This window comes from Pteropus alecto, unplaced genomic scaffold (genome assembly GCF_000325575.1).
Source record: "Pteropus alecto unplaced genomic scaffold, ASM32557v1 scaffold59, whole genome shotgun sequence".
Classification (NCBI taxonomy): Eukaryota; Metazoa; Chordata; class Mammalia; order Chiroptera; family Pteropodidae; genus Pteropus; species Pteropus alecto.
Genome location: NW_006443292.1, coordinates 4,546,580 through 4,565,136, shown reverse-complemented (window position 1 = coordinate 4,565,136; position 18,557 = coordinate 4,546,580). Strand labels below are relative to the sequence as shown.

At 40.8% G+C, this 18,557-nt stretch overlaps 1 protein-coding gene across 9 annotated transcripts in view; it reads left to right on the top strand.

The window, feature by feature from the left end:
* LINS1 (lines homolog 1) overlaps positions 1-18,222 on the top strand; it is an 18,867-nt gene extending 645 nt beyond the window's left edge. For 2 of the 9 annotated variants that reach the window (XM_025041229.1, XM_025041228.1), the window contains exons 2-8: positions 70-109; positions 10,068-10,566; positions 10,675-10,764; positions 11,748-11,889; positions 12,329-12,919; positions 14,099-14,270; positions 15,893-17,712. In XM_025041229.1, coding sequence (XP_024896997.1) covers positions 10,171-10,566; positions 10,675-10,764; positions 11,748-11,889; positions 12,329-12,919; positions 14,099-14,270; positions 15,893-16,778 — 2,277 coding nt within the window. In that variant the 5' untranslated portion in view covers positions 70-109; positions 10,068-10,170 and the 3' untranslated portion in view covers positions 16,779-17,712. Of the gene's footprint in view, positions 1-69; positions 110-4,935; positions 5,165-6,008; positions 7,113-10,067; positions 10,765-11,747; positions 11,890-12,328; positions 12,920-14,098; positions 14,271-15,892 lie in introns of those variants that run through there. The other 7 variants (XM_025041224.1, XM_015598725.2, XM_025041226.1 and 4 more) reach the window with 7 other exon arrangements.
* The last annotated feature ends 335 nt before the right edge of the window (positions 18,223-18,557 follow it).

Below are 18,557 nucleotides of genomic sequence, written 5' to 3'. Positions count from 1 at the left end.
TGAATTTTCAGGCAGAGAGATTCAAAAGAGCAAAGCCTCGGATGCTGAAATAACCTTTGCTATTTATAGGAACTACAGGAAAGAAGGCCCGCGGAGTCAAGCCGAATGGGTAAGAGGGAGAATCATTGGTAGTGGGGCTGGGGGTGGGGGACAGGCTACAGATCTTCTAGGACCTTGTGGGCCATCGCACGGAAGTTATAGTGTCTCATTTATGCTGTGAAAAGATCACTGACTGCTCAAAGGACACGATTGTAGCTGGGAGCCGGGTCACTGCGAATATGGAAGGCTACTGTCCAGGCAAGACTAAGTCACCCAATGCAACAGACAGCTGGCTGCCACCAGTGTCCTCAAAGGAAGGCCTACCTAATTATATAAAAGAAGTAACTTCAGTGTATTAACGGCTTTTATGGAAGAAAATAATATTAAGGTGTTTTGTGGTAGATGGGGGCCACGACAAACAGTTGCAATTCACCCCGATATATTCTTTTACGCCGTCTTTCGCTTATTCAAGAATGTTCATTTTGGTGCCTTCCACATGAGCTATTGGTAGGCAAACAGCTCAGTCCTGCCCAAGGAAGCTTATGATCAAGTATGAACTAAACTAGAAAACAGCTGTGAACAGCGCTGAGAGATAAATACCATGGTATAGGCCGAGAGAGCTTTCGGCAGGGTCCCCAAACCTGACTTGGATGTATGGAAGGCTTCCCAGAAGCTAGAAGTTCCCAAGTTGAAAGTTGAGAGTGGGAGGGAGGACATCGAGTATAATTTAGGGAGGAAGAATGGGCCGAGCAAGGCCTGGGAATCCTTAAAGTACACAGCATTTCCGAAGAACTCAGAGAAAGCCTGAAAGGTTCGCAGAAGGACGTGGGTGTAGGGTGGGCCAAGAAACAACCACTATGCGAGGTATCTGTGGCAGTTGTCCAGGGTAGATGTGTATACTGCAGTCGTGGCGGTGAGGATGGAGAGCAGTGAGAGGCAGGAGGGTCCAGAAAGATGGCTAGATTTCCAACTTGGATGCCTACCTAGGACATACAGATGCTAGATAATGAGTTTAAGAGGCCATAGAACGAGTTGAGTTTGTGCTGACGGTGCCTTGTGGGACCGCCGCGTGGAGTTCTCTGATGGTGTTTACATATTGGACTATGGAGTCCAGAAGTGACCTAGCCCCTGACTGGATTCTGAAATTGTTAGCATGAAGATTACCAGAACATTGGAATATAATGTGTAATGGAGAAACATGATGCCTCCAGCTTTGTTCTTGAGAAGAACTACTAGCCTTCCTCTGGCTATTCAGGGTCTCTTGTGGTTCCATAGAAATTTCAGGATTGTTTGCTCTATTTCTGTGGAAAATGCCGTTGGAATTTTGATGGGGATTGCATTGAATCTGTAGATTGCTTTGGGTGGATTGGCCATCTAGAAAATAGTGACTCGTCCAATCTGCGAGCATGGAATATCTTTTCATTTATTTGTGTCTTTTTCATTTGTTTCATTAAAATCTGGGTCTATGTGGGTCTTTCAACTCCTTGGTTAAATTTATTTGTAGGTATTTTATTCTTTTTGTTGCAATTGTAAGTAAATAAGATCATTTTTTAAATTTCTGTTTCTTATATTCAGTATTAGCATAATGGATTTTTTTTATATTGATTTTATATCCTGAAACTTTATTGAATTTGTTTATTCTAACAGGTTTTTTTTGGTGGAGTCTTTGGGGTTTTCTGTATATAATACGTCACCTGCATATAATAACAGTTTTACTTCTTTTCGATTTGAATGCCTTTCATTTTTCTTGCCTAATTGCCCTGGCTAGGACTTCCAATACTCTGTTCAGTAAACATGGCGAGAGTGGATGCCTTCATCTCGTTCCTGATCTTAGGTGAAAAGCTTTCAGGTTTTCACCATTGAGTATGATGTTAGCTGTGGTTGAGGTATATGTTCCCTCTTTCCCCAATTTGTTGAGTTTTTATCATAAATGGATGTCGAAGTTTGTCAGTTGCTTTTTCCGCCTCTGTGAAGATGATGACATGACTTTTATCCTTCCTTTTGTTAATGTGGCGTATCATAGTCACAGTTTTGCGGATGTTGAACCATCCTTACTTACGTTCCCGGACTAAATCCCACTTGATCATGGTGTATGATCCTTTCGATGTGCCGCTGAATTTGGTTTGCTGAAATTTTGTTGAGGATTTTTGCATCTATGTCCATCATGATAATGGCCTGTAATTTTCTTTTCTTTTTTAAAAAATTTTTAAGTTTATTGGGGTAACATTGGTTAATACAATTATATAATTTTCAGGTATATATTATCATTTGACATCTGTATATTCTTTTGTTTGTTTACCACCCACAGTCCGGTTTCCTTCAGCTATCATATATTTGATCTACTCTACCCTCCCCCTAAACTCTATATTTGATCCCCTTTACCCCATCTACCTTTTCCCCACCCCACTAGTAACCACTAGCCTATAGTCCATGTCTGTGAGTCTCTGTTTGTCCTGCTCATTTGTTGATTTTAGCTTTATATCCCATATATAAGTGATACCATGTGATTTTTAATTTTTTCTGTCTGGCTTATTTCACTTAGCATGATTATCTCGAGGTCCATCCATGTCGTCGCAAATGGCAGTATTTCACCTCTTATGGCTGAGTCATATTCCATTGTATATATGTACCACGGCTTCTTTAGCCAATCATCTGTCATAGGACACTTCCGTTGCTTCCATGTCCTGGCCACTGTGAATGATGCTGCTGTGAACATTGGTGTGCAAATCTCTTTTTGGATATGGGTTTTCAAGTTTTGGGAGTAAATACCCAGTAGAGGAATTGCTGGATCACATGGTAGATCAACTGTTAGTTTTTTGTAATTATCTTTTCTTTGTCTGCTTTTGGTAGCAGGGCAATGCTGACCTCGTAAAATGAGTTTGAAAGTGTTCCCCCCTCTTCTGGTTTTTGGAAGAGTTTGAGAGGGATTGGTATCATTTCTTCTTCAAATGTTTGGTGGATTTCACACGGAAGCCATCTGGTCCTGGGCTTTTGAATGTTGAGAGGTTTTTGATTCCTGATTCAGTCTCCTTAGTAGTAACCTCTCTTAGTAGTAATCAGATTTTCTGTTTCTTCATGATTCAGTCTTGGGAGATGATATGTTTCTGGGAATTTTTTTCTTTTTTTCTAGGTTGTCCAGTTTGTTGACATAGAAAATCATATTTAAGTTTAAAGCAAAAGGAAAATTTGGAAGAGCTTTCTAGGCAGAGGGAACAGCATTGAATCAAGGTCCAGAGTCAGGAAGGAACCTTTCCGAGTGACTAAATAAAGAAGCGTTGGCATCTTCTTACTTGAGTTACATAAATGTTTTCACTATAAAAGCCTTGTAGTTTCACAAATCTTTTAGTATTTGCTACTTGGCCGAGGTGGGGTAGATAACTTTATTTTTCAACTGAAAATCAAATCCGTTTGTGTGCACAGTATTCAGAATTCAGGAGTTCAGTAAAATCTAGTTGGTACTGTTGTCACATTTATAGACGTTACTTAAACTCTGCCCTGTCACTAGTGGGGGGTTTTTTGTTTGTTTGTTGTTTGTTTGCTTGGTGGGCGGGGTGAGAAAAGGAGGCATAGTTGGTAAAGGAGAATGAGTGAAGAAAGATTTCATTCTGAAGCATCGCTGAAAATGTAGAACCATATTTTAGCAACTAAAGGTAGAAAGGTTTTAGTTTTTATATCGATACACTAGACATCTTCCATTAAAAAAAAAAATTCTTAGCATTAGCATGATAAACCCAATGAGCTCAGATTCCTTCTCAATAAAATCGAATAGATTGGTTAGTAGTTCAAAGTATAGTTCCCAGTCCGATTCTTGGGCCCTCCCGAGACCCACCGAATCCCAGTCTCGGGGGCTGGGCCCAGCTGTCATGTTCCAACAAGCCTTCCATGGGATTCTGAAGCAAGAGTTTGAGAACCACCGGTAAAGATCATCTCTGAGATTTTCTCTGCTACTGAAATGCTCTGATTCTAACGGCCAGCTTTAGTCTGTCGTGTGTAAAACGGTTTGTCTCAGAGGGGATCATTTACTAGCATTATCTTGGGAAGATACGTGTGGGTATTTTCTGCCATCCCTCTGCGGTTCTGGGCTTCTGAGACCAAAACCACGTCATTGCCTGTCTAAAACCCTCACACGTTTATTCAGCAGTATGGCATTCGTCGACTCCTGTGTCCGGGCCAATTAAATGCCAGCTAGGATGACCCTAGTCAAGCCGTCAAGTTGCCGAGACGAATGTGACCTCGTCTGCGGTTTCCCGTCGTCGGGACTGCTCCCTGCGCCCCCTGTCAGAGGCCCAGTGTCTGTTAGTTAGCAGGTGCTGATGTCAATAATGCTGGCATCGCAGCGTTATTTACAATAGCTAAGATATGGAAACGACTTGAGTGACTGTCAGAGGATGAATGGATGAAGGGAAAAACAAAAATTCCACCAGGCTCATAGATACACAGAATGGATAGGTGTTTGTCAGAGATAGGGGCGGGGCGGAGGGAGAAGCGGGGAGGTAAAGGTACCGACTTCCGGTCACAGCATGAACAAGTCATAAGGGTGTGACGTACAGCTTGGTGGTTACGGTGAATACTGTGTCACCCATTCGAGAGTTTTTAAGAGACTAGATCTTCAAAGTTGTCATCACACCCACAAAAAATTTTGGAACTGCATGGTGACGGATATTAAGTGGACTTGTCGCAGTGATCGTATGGAGTACATGTAAATACCTGCTCATCATGCTGTCCACCGGAAACTATTGTAATGTGACACGCCAGTTATGTCACAATAAGAACAATTACGAGATTCTAGTAACTAGTTTTTTATATTTGCGCCTGTCTTAACTCGCCACCTCCTTAACCATGGGGCAGGACGGTCGCTTATTCTCGAATAAATCACATTTGTTCGTTTTCTTAAAGCAGCTTTACACCACAGAAGTATGATGGAAGAAGCGCGCAGGGCGGTTCTAGGCGTCAGCCCGCCACGCGTCGTCATGGGGAACAAGTCCTGCTGGGGCCTGGGAAGTCCTGCCGATGTTCACTGCGGATTATTACAAGGACGGTCACATTTAATTTAACCCTCCCCGCACCCCGTGACCTGGGAACTGTCCTGTGCCCCTTGAACACAAAGGAGGCTGAGGCTTAGCAGGTAACTGGCCCCATGGTGACCCCGATGTGGCGGAGCCATTTAACTCTGGAACCCAGGCCCCAGGCTCTTACCTGCTCTGGGCCAGAAAGTAAACTGAAAGAACAGTCCCCGGATCTGAAAGAGCAACCTTCCTGTCTCCCTTCCTCCCCACATACACCCCGATTCACGCAGCGGTGTAGATGAGGCGGGCACAGGCTCTGAAATGACACTCTCTGGGTTCACATCCCGACTCCGCCGCTTAACGAGCTCTGTAACCGAATCTCTTGGTGCCTCAGTTTTCTTATCTGTAAAATGGGTGTGATAAGTAAGGATCCACCTCACGCAGTTGCTGTGAAGCCCGTGATGCAGGACGGGGCCAATCGCCCCAAGTGGCACGGCACTCGGGCCCCATACCGTGGAGGTTCTTGGCCGAGCGCAAGAAAGAATTCAGGCGCACGCCAGAATTAGAGTCAGAAAGGAAAGTTCCTCAGAGAAGGGGTGACGCTCCATAGACAGAGCGTGGTCACCTCTCAGAGGCAGAGAGGGAGCCTGAGAGAGACTCAGAGGGACAGACAGTGACAGCAGGAGGGTCCCCTAGCGTTCGGGGAATTCAGTGTACGTATTCTTTAGCTTCTGCGAGTCACTTTAAAGGCAGCGTGTACGCATTTTCCTTTGGTGGCACGTGGAGTGAAGAGAGAAGCAGCAGCATGGAAAAGGAAGACACTGTGGCGGGAACGTCCTGCTGGCGGTTCCCGGCCTTTGATCCACAGGTTCCCCGTGGCTTTAGCCATAGGGAGGGAATGCACGGTTTTATTTTGCGTGGGGCCGCCACTTACACACTGTCCTGCATGTATCCCTTCCACAGGTCTGGGAGATGGGTCGTTAGCAACCCCAGCAGAAATCTTCCTTTGCTCTGCAGGTTTCTTCGCGGTCCGGCTGAGGGCTGGTCAGCACGTTGCGGTCTCTGAATGCGGCGCGATTTCACATCTAAGTTCCCTCGCCTCGTCCCTACATTCCCATTGCTCACTCGGAATGGTGTCTGGTACATCATAGGCGCTCAATAAAATTCAGCAACGATTATTCCTAGAGAGTCAATTTTATGCGAAGATGATGGGAAAATATATTGTTTTTATCTTAAGACGTACATGGTTCTTAGGTATGGAATGCAAAATTCAAATACTTTATAATATTTAATCAATAAAAGAGACTTTGGACATATCTTATGGTTGTCACAGTGCCCCCTTGGGCCTCCTGGCGTGGGAGTTCACTCTCCTTTGCCAAGAGGCATTTTCTAAAAAGAACCCAGAGAATCATTTCTCATTCCTTTGTCCTAATTAGGCCTTTCTGAATATTTGTGTCCTTCCCAGGCTGGACCGATGTCTTTCGTTTCTCCACTCTGGCTGGCTTCAGAACTTCTCAGCATTCTGAGCACCCTTCCCCCGACCCTTTGTTAGTGTCACTGAAAACCTTGGTGTCCGCAGACTCCATCCTCCTCCAGACCGGCCTGTGGTGATGCAGCCTGAGATGCCCCCCCACCCTTTGTAGCAGTTGCTTCAGGAAAAAAATGTGTGATTGGTTAAATTTCCTAGCTTCCCCCTCTCCTCCCCCCAGAATGTGTCTTTTAATGCTGTAATAGGCTGGGTGGTTTTTTTTATGTGTTTTTTTGTATGTTTGTTTTTAAGAATGTAAAGGAACAACTGCAATTCTCAAGGGGCTACTTATAGACATTTGTTTCAGTTCGGATTTCTTCACCAGCATTAATATTGAAAAGATATTGTGACCAGCAGGTTCACACTTAGTCACCATAGAAGCAGCCTAGCACCTGTCGTGTTCATCCATTTGCTCCCTGCTTGGTGGTGTTACTGTTGGGGCGATCTAAAATCTATAGTGGCCCCGGTGCCACTGAAGGGGTCCTCTGTTCTTTCCGCGGACCCAGTAAAGAATTACAGATCAGCGAGATTTAGAAAAGGTAAGATTGATTAAAGTCCATTTCAAAAGAGAAACGGGCTACGCCAAAGAGGGCTGTGGCCTCTGTATTATATTAGAGCCGTGATCGAGGGATACGAGGGCGGTGCTAGATGATTGACGTGCGAGATCATTTTGATTGATGTTTGGCTGTTATGAGCCTTTGCCTACTACGCATGCGGGCACCCAGAATTCAGTCTGTTATAATTAGAATCATAAACTTCCGGGTATAGGCATGATATTATAATGATGGTGTAACGAGGCTGTGGTTACAGAGGGGTTAGGATACTATTAACTGTGCAAGAGCTTGTGGCCCAACCAAACCAGCTACTATTTTATGGCTTTTCAATCCTTTGAGCCTCAGGATGTAGGGATAATTTATAACCATCAAATGGGGGTTCTAGGGAGATCCCAAGGGAGGTCTTTGGGAGGGGTGTTCATTCCCCAGTCGCTCATGTCTACCTAACTACCTACCAGTATTTCTAACCCCTAATGGATGCTTTGTGTTTTTCCTCTATAAAGGGTCATTTTGAATCTGTATCTCAATTTAAAGTTTATAACTTTTCAGCCAAATTTCTCCTAGCCACTCTTATCAAAGAACCTAAGTCTGGTCATGGTAGAAAACAGCTCATTTCCCTGAAATGTTCGTTTGCTTGTTTCTTTATCTACTTATTGGCATTCATTTTAGTTTTGTGTGCTGAAATGGTTGAATCATTTGAAATGGCCCTTTTTGTAGGTCAAAAATGATTGAATGGAGCAATTTCACTCACGTTTGTGGTAAAATTTAATGACTTAAGATGTATAGAAATAGAAGTATTTTTATTGCTGGAGCATTGAAATAAAAATAATTCCATTTGTGACTGAAAATTATAATAATAGAGTTCAGAATATGATATTAGTTAAAATCTAAAATAGTCTATTGTCGTAGACGTTGTGACATATAAAAATGTCAGTAGTTTGGGAAGAAATGTTCTCTTAAAGTAAGGTAGGTACAATGGAGTCAGATTTTGAAGTGGAACATGGAAACTAATTTCTGATGTGCGACAGGCAAGATACACAGACAGTTAAGGAGATGATTTTATCCAAGGTGTTGCAAAAGGAAAACGTTCATCAATGAGAAACCTCTCGAAGAAGAAGGAGAACACGTGGGATTTTATGAAACAAGGGAGTCAGTGAGAAGGGGTGGACATGGTCCTATCTGGGGGTGTGGTCCTTCCTGCTCAGCCCTTCCTTGCAAAACAGAAGGCTGCTGTCGGTTTTCCTTAACCATTTCTGCTTCCTGGGAGCACAGGACTTAGGTAAAGTTTCACATCGTCACATGGAACCAGATTATATTTCCAAAAATAAGATTCAGAGAAAACTTGCCAAAAGTTTTATTTATAACTTTAAATTAAAATCTATAGGCTGCTTAATATCTATTTCTACACCAGGGGACTTACACAGGGCAGCTTGTCTTGTGAGGGGGGAGGGGCGGTGATCAGAAACTGAAATTTCTTTGAAGCCGAGCGAGTGTAGAAGGAGGTTGGAAGACCAAGGGCAGGTCTGTGACCTCTTCATAGAGGTGACACCCAACATATGTGACAGCCCTCCGAGGTCTTTCGCGGGGAGGAAGGAGGGTAAAGATAGGCAGGGCGTTTATAAAGAAGTCGGGAAAGTCTGTGGATTTTGTTAAAGGAGAAATTTTAAGATGACAAAATCACGACTCCTACGAAATCATATCCACGATTTTATTGAACTCATTAGTTAATGAGAGAACCAGGTAGATGTCACAGTCATTTTAAAGGAGAAGGAAAAGAACCACGCATTTATGTGGCGTAAAGGACTGTCGAAATGAGTTTATGAATGGAGGCAAAGCTGGGTTTTCCCACCGCAGGGAGGGCGTGTCCCTCCACCAGACAATCAATCACTTGCGTATTGTCTGTAGACAAGAGTTACTTGCATTGCTATCATTCATCATTTACAGAGGTGCAAAGCAGCTGACCAGCAACGAAAAGACCTAACTCAGTGGGATCAGGTAATTCCCAGGCTCCAGCATTCCATCGAAGGGATATTCAGTGATCTCTTTGCTTGTGCCCAAGTCTTAAACGTGTAGTTCTCTATAGTAACTACACGCTCCCTCTATTCCTCTGTCAGTTGATTGCCGTATTCTCTGCTTTTAAAAGCCATCTCTGACCCTGAATGTCCTTACCCTTCACTCATCCTGGTCTCATCACGTCAGAGGATTCTGGGACAACCGGATGTCTACATTCCCATCCAGCTACGAGTATACTTCTGGATTGCTTTTGCTGGATATCTTGTCTTTTTCTTGGGATGGCATTTTTAAATTTTTTACTTAACGTTTTAAGCGATGACCATGACCTTTCTATTATCATATGATTTTTTTCTTAATACGCATTATATTTTTCATTAATAAATAGGTTTCTTTATCATATAGTCGTAAGTCGGCAATTCATTAGCGATAACCATAATACTGTCTGACCACCAAGCAATGTAACTTCAGGTTTTCATGTATAAGTTGAAGGTGAAGGTTAACCAGTTTGAGGTAGCTCAGTGGTTCTCAGCCTGGATGATTTTGTCCCCCAAAGGGGGCGCTACTGGCATCTAGTGGGTTGAGACCTGGATGCTGCTAAACATCCTACGATGCAAAAGACAGCTCCCCAAACAAAATTATCCAGTCCAGATGTTAATAGCACTTGAAAAACCCTTGATAGCCCATTGAAAAATGTTAGAGGAAAACCGAAATTTCGACTGTGAAAAAATTTAAAATGATTTTGTGGTCTTCAATCTGTTTGGAAAACACACTTCATTTTTATGGTCTTAGTGTTCCTATTACCAATATTTCATTTTAGAAATTAAGCAAGCAGTATTACTTTGAACTTTAGAGACTAAATGAACAGATGCCTGTTCCTGATAATATGATGTATATAACACAACGTTTAAATCATTTTTCTTATTTTAGGTTTCGCTGAAGAAACGTCTTAGGGATTCATCGCATTTCTAAGATTACTATTTCCCATTTGGAACTGTCAGACCTTCTTAGAAGATATATTTTGGCGATCAAAATGAAAGACTTCTGCGAAGTTTTAGAACAGTTATACAAGAAGGTACTTCTTGGAGCCACACTGGAAAATGACAGTCAGGAATACGTCTTTTATCTCAACCCAGTATTTTTGGATCGAGACGACTCTACAGCCACCTCCTCAGAATGTTCACACACTCTTGGTTTCCGGGACAAGTGTCAGCCATCCTCTGTTAATTGGGCCACCACCTCTGTAGCTCCCGTGTGTTTGAAGAGATGCGCTCAAACGAGCAGTGCCCGAGAAATACTACTCCTTCAGTTAACGGTGACCAAAGTGATGCTAACCAGGATACTGTCTGAGACCGAATTCCATGCAAAGGATAAATACAGAGAGATCATTCAAATTCTCTTAAAATCATCTGACTTGGATTCTAAATTAGTAAGCCTTTTCTTTGCAGGTTATATCTTTTTTTAAGATCTAGATTTTTAAAACGAAAGTTTTAAAAACACTTAGCAACAGTGGGTAAATCTATTTGTTTTCCTATAGACCGGTATGTTCCAGAACTCGGATAAATTGTTATCTCACATGGCTGCAAAATGCCTTGCCCTACTCCTGTATTTCCAATTGAAAGAAAAGGTAAGAAACGTAATCGAACTAGTTATTATTTCTTTTATAGTTTCTTTAAAATTCCTCTTCGGCATTCAGTTTTACCCTTCAGATATCTGTATCAGTAAAATGTTCGCTCACATAATAACATGTAAATCCACAGAAGTATAAGAATGCAATAATAGGATGATGACTCGTGTCAAGGATTAGAGTCTTAAATATGTTGTAACTCATAACTCAGACTCTTAATCCAAAAGACGGGTTTCAAGTCGGAGAGTCCATAACTCTCTTCGGATTCTCAAAAGAGTAGGTAGGGTCTTTATTCTCCTCCAGGGAAAGGTTTAGGAATCCCTGCTTGAGACAGAGACCATTTTCACAAGTTTAATGTAAATAAATTCTAAGATTGATCCTCACACATAATGAAAAATATATGAATAAATCGAGCATCAGATTTTTCTCCTATCTGAATGTTATAAACATTCTTCTGACTTTCAGCTATAATCGCTTGTTCCTTTCTGAAAACAACTTTTTTTCCCCCAAATACAGAAGGGTAGAATTTGCCGAAGAAAATTTGGAACATTAGAAAAAGTATGAAGAACAAAATAAAAATTATACATCCTTCCACCACGTAAAGATAAATAACCACCGCTAATATTTTCCTGTTCCCTTTTGATCCTTGATTTCCATGGCATGTTGAATTTCCTGACATAAAGAATATTCGGATATTTGTGTCCTCGTTTTAACAAATGTTATACTTTTTTAAAAAACAGTGTTGTTTTTTAAAACAGGTGATTAATAGGTGATTTGTAACTGTTAAGAAAAATTGTATTATAACTTACTACTTTAAATTTTTACTATTTCAAATTGTATTATAACTTACTACTTTAAAAATTTTTACTATTTAAAAAAAAGTGTTGTTTTTTAAAATAGGTGTGTATAATAGGTAATTTGTAACTGTTAAGAAAAATTGTATTATAACTTACTACTTTAAAAATTTTTTTTCTCACTCGCAGATAACATTAAGTAATTCTTGGGTTGCTTTTTGCCATAAAAACCTTTCCGAATACTCTGAAAGTGATAAAATAGTGTACTGCCTCTGGACTCTTGCTGTTGTAATAAAAGAAATCTTTAAAGATACACGTTCACAAAAAACAGGTATGAATTACGTTCTCCCATCAACAATCAGCATTATCTTGCTCTCAAGGAGCGTTATATTTATAACAAAGAGTAAAACTTACTTTACACCGTCTATGTTGAAGTATGAAAAACCAAAGACTCTCACTCCATATTTTTTGATAGAAGATACCTTTTTAAAAGAAAAAGATTAAAAGCTTTCCGTTGTTATTAAAAATTAAAACGAAAGCTTTTCGTTATTATAGATCCCTGGCGTAGTCTGATAGTACTGTTACTTGTAAAATGGATATTAGCGTGGTTATTACTGGTTAGCCTCTTCGTGTGTTCACGTTAGCAGGAAGCAGTGCAAATCCATTTTTCCATCTCGTAAAATGACATTTCTAAAAATTGGATTGTAAAAGTGTGTTTTCAGAGGACTGTTTTTTCCTGTTGTTTATGATCACTATTTTTATAATTGCAGAAATCTTAAAGCAGTTCCTGACACCTTTTGACAGTATTTTTGAAGTCTTTTACGATTCCTTATTTTCTCAGCGTTTTGAAAACTGCCAGGATACTACTAAAATAGTAAACACCTTGATATGTTTCCTGGAGTTGCTTGAACTTCTTATAGCCTCTAGAATCCACCTGGCATCACAGTTCACCTGCCAGAGGATTGTATTTTTGAAACCTTCTTGCGTGCTAGATGTGATTACCTGGCCCGTACAGGCTTTCGTCAAAAGGAAGTTCATCATATTCATCAAAAAGTGCCTTCTCTGTAAAGTGGGTGACGACCTCTGTCGGGGATCTGTCCCTGCGTTCACGCCACCAGATTGTCATTTAAATGTGGACATGTTGGCCTTAGCTGACGCCGTCTTGCAGGCTGTGGACTTGGGCTTGTTGAGGACACTGTCTGTCCGTGGGAAACCGTCTCGCTTTGGAGGTGGCGAAGTTCCACCTGGATCGGAGTCTGTCCCTGTTCCCGATCACGTGACCCTTAGAGCTGCGAGCTTACTTGTCATCAAATCCTTAGAAATCAAGTTTCAAAACTGTGCATCAGCAAACGAAATGAAAGGTAATTAATTCTAACTCCTTTTACATGCAAAGTAAAGGTTTACTGAAGTGAAATTATTTATAATGATCAAATCTCCACTAATTTCAGTTACGTGTAATCCTAGTTATGATTTATCAGATTGCCATGAAAAAAAAAAATAAAAAGAATTACCTTAAGAAACATGGCAGTTTTTTGTGAGCTAAACCGAATTTGCAGAAGCATAATCAATGACTAAGGTTAAAAATGATAGTTGCTATTGGGTCCCCTCAAAGTAAGTGATACAGTAAGTCAATTCATATCCAGAAATTAGTAGTATTTTATTCATCTTTTTCTTCATAAAGTTGGTACACCTACTAATGCGGATGACTGATAATTAGGACTTGAATTGAACTAATATGCGAGAGGTTTTATTGACGAAGAAATTGTTGCATATAATTTGCAGGATGTTAACTCAGAGTCCTGAGACAGCTATTTGAAAGTATGATGTTCAAGGTAGGTGTTGGGGAAGACATGTCCTCCCCTTCATCACAAAGATGGAGCGTAAACGTCTCTAAACAAGCACCTTGCTGTTTTAGCGAAAGGTTCGAATTATAGGCAGTGACTTCCCTGAACTGCTTTGGGTATCAAATAGCTGGCAATAACTATGTATTAGAGTCCTGTGCAGTTGTCATGTGTAACACTAGGTGGCATGTGTCATATAATTCAGAGTTCTAAATTGCAGTTAAAACTTCCCAAAACCTTTTTGATTTTTCTGCTTAATAATAGTACTTCTTTTTAATGCTTTAAACAAAACCTTTTTCTTCCGTTATTTTGGAAGCAAAATTATTTTTGTTTTGTTGCATTTTGCCTGTATTAACAGACAGCTACGGCATTCAGCAAAGCGATTTCTGTCGTCTGCTGCTCATTCATTTATATGCAAGAATTCATGTAACTTTGATTTCTCCGAGATAATTAGTTATTTGGCAGTTAAAGCAAATAGATGATCTGTAGGTTTTAAGTGTATTCTATTGCGAGTCACTTTTTTTCCTCTTAAGCTCAATTTCCTAATTTGCAAAGTAGAAATAATCCCTAACTTGCAGACATTTAGAAAGTGTGGGTTATGATCTTGCCTTCTGAAATTCTTTAGATAGTCATTCACAGACAGGAAATGAATGCGTCCATAACCTGTTGCCTCCTCTTTGAAATTTGCATTTTTCGAAGTTGTTTTACAGAAGTTCATGTCCGAGTTACTGACCTTCTTAGAGCCCCACCTCCAGCCCTCCCCGCTGTCACACGATCCGTGCGAGTGGTTGTGTAGGGTCTTCCTAGAGCAAGACGACGACATGGTCGAGGCTGCCAAAGCGACAGTGGGCATCTACCTGAGACTGACCAGGTTAGTACATGGCAAAGCGAGTGTACCATCCACGTGCCAGGAAAGTAGAACACATTTTTAATGCTATGCTAGACCTGTTATTTACTTTCCATCATTAGGAGGGGAGAAAATCCCTACTGATCTCGTGGTTTCCTGATAAGTTCTGGTCCCTTTCTTTAACTGCGCCCTATGTAAAAATGAGATTACATTCGAGTTTTCATTCGAAAATGCGGCTGGCTAGGCAGACCCAGGGCAGCAGGGGTATGAGTTCTGGTTTAGTCTCCATCTCTGTTCTACCTTTGTGATCAGGAGTAGGTTAACACTCTTGTCTAAATCATAATCTAGTAGAATTTTAAGAACTCTGCCCAACTTTCCCGTATCGAACTTCAGCAAGGTAATTTTTACCTTTGTAAAGGTGAGTACAACCTCATAAGTCATCAGAGGAGCCGTGTTCAATTTTCATGCGGTCGAACTGCTACCATTTTGAAGCAAATCTGAAATCGATCACGAAGTTATGTTGCCGATTTTATACCGATTGCATTTCTGCTTTATTAAGACAGTTGTACTCGGGGTAATATCTTCCTGTGGCAAATATCTGTACTTGGTTACGGAGCTAATGTCTGATGACCTTGTACACTATTTCTGCTTCCGCCTTATTAAAACCCTAAAGTAGTTGTTATATTTCCATTTCTTGGCTTCAGAGAAAGGGGCTTCTTCGTAATGATTGTCAGTGTAGTGTCCTGCTGCCACTTCTCGTGCGATGGCACTTCTGGCAGTGGTCGCTTGCAGACTCTAAGTGTTTGGGGCCAATTTTCAAAAAGTTCTAATCAAGAACACAGAATTCCTGCGTGTGATTTGAATTAGGCTCAGAAATGGTCGAATACAAACTCCGTCCGAATGCACGTGCCTATTAGAACAATCTTAGTTGTACTCAAAGCTGACTCCTTGCGAAATAGGAAGCCTCTGAAATAAATTCACTTTATATGTGGATTTCTAAAAAGAGTTTATTGGCCCTTAATTGGAAATTCTAAGGGATCAAGTTGGCATCAAGCATAACTGTACACTCAAGGATTTAAGTCATGTCGTTGATTATTTTTCTTTCTGTCGAAAGCTCTGAATTCATTCTCGGGCACGGTCCCCGGCAGTGTCAGACTACAGCAGCCTTATGGCGATAATCTTTAATCATTGCAGCAGAAGTCCTAGGGGAGATCCGATTGGGTCGCACATTCATGGCGGAACCAATCACCGTGTCTGGGAACGTGGAGACTCTGATTGGTCAGTCTGGGTCACGTGCCCAGACTGGAAAGGAAGGATGTTAGGGTCCATCCCCACCTCACTGCAGTATTTACCTGTAAGAATGTGGCACTTTGATGTCAAGAGACGGAAGGCAGAGTACTCTGTTGGGCAGATGAAAACTGGAACTACCCAAGTCAGTTTTCGTTTATTTTATTTTATTAGGTCTGATTTATAGAGAATTTGTGGAAAAAGAGATTAGTTTGAAGTTTTTTTTTATATATATATATATGATACATATATTAGAAAGTAATCCAGTAGGTGAATTTACTATATGTGTATGTTATATCTGCCAAAACTCCTTTTTGCAAAAGTCATTCATCCGGGGTCTCCATTATCTCTATTTTCAGAGAACGTGAAGCTGTTGAAAGCTTGACCCAAGAAAAAGAAAAATGGGACCATCACACACATGAAAATGGCTACAATCCACACTGTATTTTCTTATTCTTTTTAAAAAATGTAGGGTTCGATGCTACCGTTCTTCTTGACTTTCTGATTTCCTCAGAAACCTGTTTTCTTGAATATTTTGTTAGATATTTAAAATTACTGCAGAAAGACTGGGATAAATTTTTCACCATTTGCAAGTCCTTCGATGTCACTGAATCTAACGATAGCATAAATATCTGTGGTCGTGTCTCCTCACTTGTCCAAGACAGAAGCAGCAGCCGAACAGAACCTAGTCCTTGGGCTGCTCGTGGCAGTCACAGGAATGCTTGTGCTTCGGCCTCGTGGCCTTCTGATGCTTCTTCTGAACCACCAAACCAGGTCGTGATGTCCAAGGAGACCCAAGCCACACTCCAGGCTGACGGTCAGTCTCTTCCTCAAGCTTCTCAAAGTCTGGTAGATTATGACAGTTCTGATGATTCTGAAGTAGAATCCAAAGACCCATGTTCAGCAAATAGTAAAGAGACATCTTTATACCAAGAAGCAATGAAGAAAATTCAGGACACTGTTGGAATAAGTAAGAATAAAAAAGAACTTAGCCCAGAGCTTCAGTCAAGACCTCTGGTTCCAAAAGCATCTAATAATCCCTTCTCTGTCGATTGTGATATAGTCCCAAATAACACTGACTCCAAAGTGGGAACAGCTTACAGAACAGTAAAATGCTTCGAAGAGCTACAAGGTGCCATTCACCGTTTGCAGAAGAAAAATCTTTTTCCATATAATCCAACAGCACTAATGAAGTTGTTAAAACAGACTGAGGCGATGTATAATAAAACTGTGAATCCTCTGTAAAACAGTGGCAATTTATTTCCAGGGACTGTTTTTCCCCAATGTAGATTGTGCCTTATGAGATAAATAGTAAAACAAACAGACGAAAACCTTAAAAGAGTTTTCCAAATTGTCTTTCTCTTTGGCTGTTGGAGGCAGCTCAGTGACTGAAAGAGATAGCAAATGAGCAACCACTTGATAGAGTTTCACACAATTTACCGTAGTTCAAACGTGCAGAAATTTGGGATGGTTACTGTATCCATTTGCTAACGCTGCTATAACAAATTACCACAAACTGGTGGCTGGAAACAACAGAAATCGTCTCCCAGTCCTGGAGGCTGGAAGTCCAACATCAAAACGCCATGCTTTATCTCCAGACTGCAGGAGACAGTCCTCCGTCGCCTCTTCCTAGCTCCTGGCGACTGCTGGCGACCTTCGGCGTGCCTTGATCTGCAGCTGCCTCACGCCAGTCGCTTTCCTCCGTGGTCGCGTGAGGTCTGCTTTCCCTGTGTGTGTATCTGTATCTAGTTTCCCTCTTAAAAAGACGCCAGTTGTTGGACTCGGGCCCACTGTCATACAGCATGAGCTCATCTTAACTTGATTCTGTGCACAAGGACCTTATTTCCAAATGATGTCACATTCACGGGTTCTGGGTGGACGTGAATTTGGGGGGACACTAATACGGTGCAATTATTATTTCTTCCTGAGTTATTTACATGTATTATGACGTATAAAAGAATAGGAATCTTAGTAGATTTTTTAAAGAGGTAATTAGCTATGTATATATGTATACGGTCTGTGAATGGGCTAATCTTTAAAAAAAAAATTTTTAATCACTGTAATTTTCCTGTTTAAAAATCTGAAGTGTTGTCCTTAAAAATTTGTTGTAAATGATCCTTTTGAAGAGAAATAATGAAGAAGACAACTTACCAGATATTAAAGACTGCGGTTATCAAAACAGGTTGGTACTCATTCAGGTAGACGTGAAAGATCAGTGGAACTAAACAGAAGCTTGCTAATTTAAAATAACGATGAGATGCTAATAATGTCAACCAAAGGGAAACGCAGGAGTCAGAAACTTGGCTGACAATTAGTATTTATTGGGTTAGTTTATATATCAATTAAAAAGTATGTCGAAGAATATCTATTCAAGGGTGGTCAGCGCCACTTTGCAGAAACAAAAGACTAGAAATATCCGGTTAAATATAACGTGAACTCAGTAGAATACTGTGGACACGTGGAAAGGAGGAGCTGTGTCCATGTTTACAGAAATCAGACATCTGCAGTGAAAAACAAACATAACTGGGCTTCCACCTGTTTAAGAAAAGGAGGGAGCGCAAGTGTAACAGATTTATATATGTTTTTGTGTGTTCGTAAAATCTTTTTATAAGACTATACGAGAAAGTCCTAATCGTGGTTGCCTTGGGAAATAGATCTGAAGTAAATTTGACCTCGTAAGGCTTTTTAACTCTTACTTCTTTTTAACTGAGTACATAACTCTTTTTTTATAGTGAAAATAACTTTTTTTTTCTTTTTTTTTTTTTTTTTTGAGAAGAACACAACCATGATTCTAGATGTTCCTGGGGGCACGCAGATGATGAGCGCATTAAAAGTCACATTTTTTGAGAAGAACACAACCGTGATTCTAGATGTTCCTGGGGGCACGCAGATGTCGAGCGCATTAAAAGTCATGCTGGGACAGATGTGTCTCTGATCCTCGTTTCTCTCTAAGGTTCATAAGGAACCATCAGCCCCTCGTTATGACTAAAAGGAGGAAAAGGCAGTCTTGCGTGGATGCTGAGC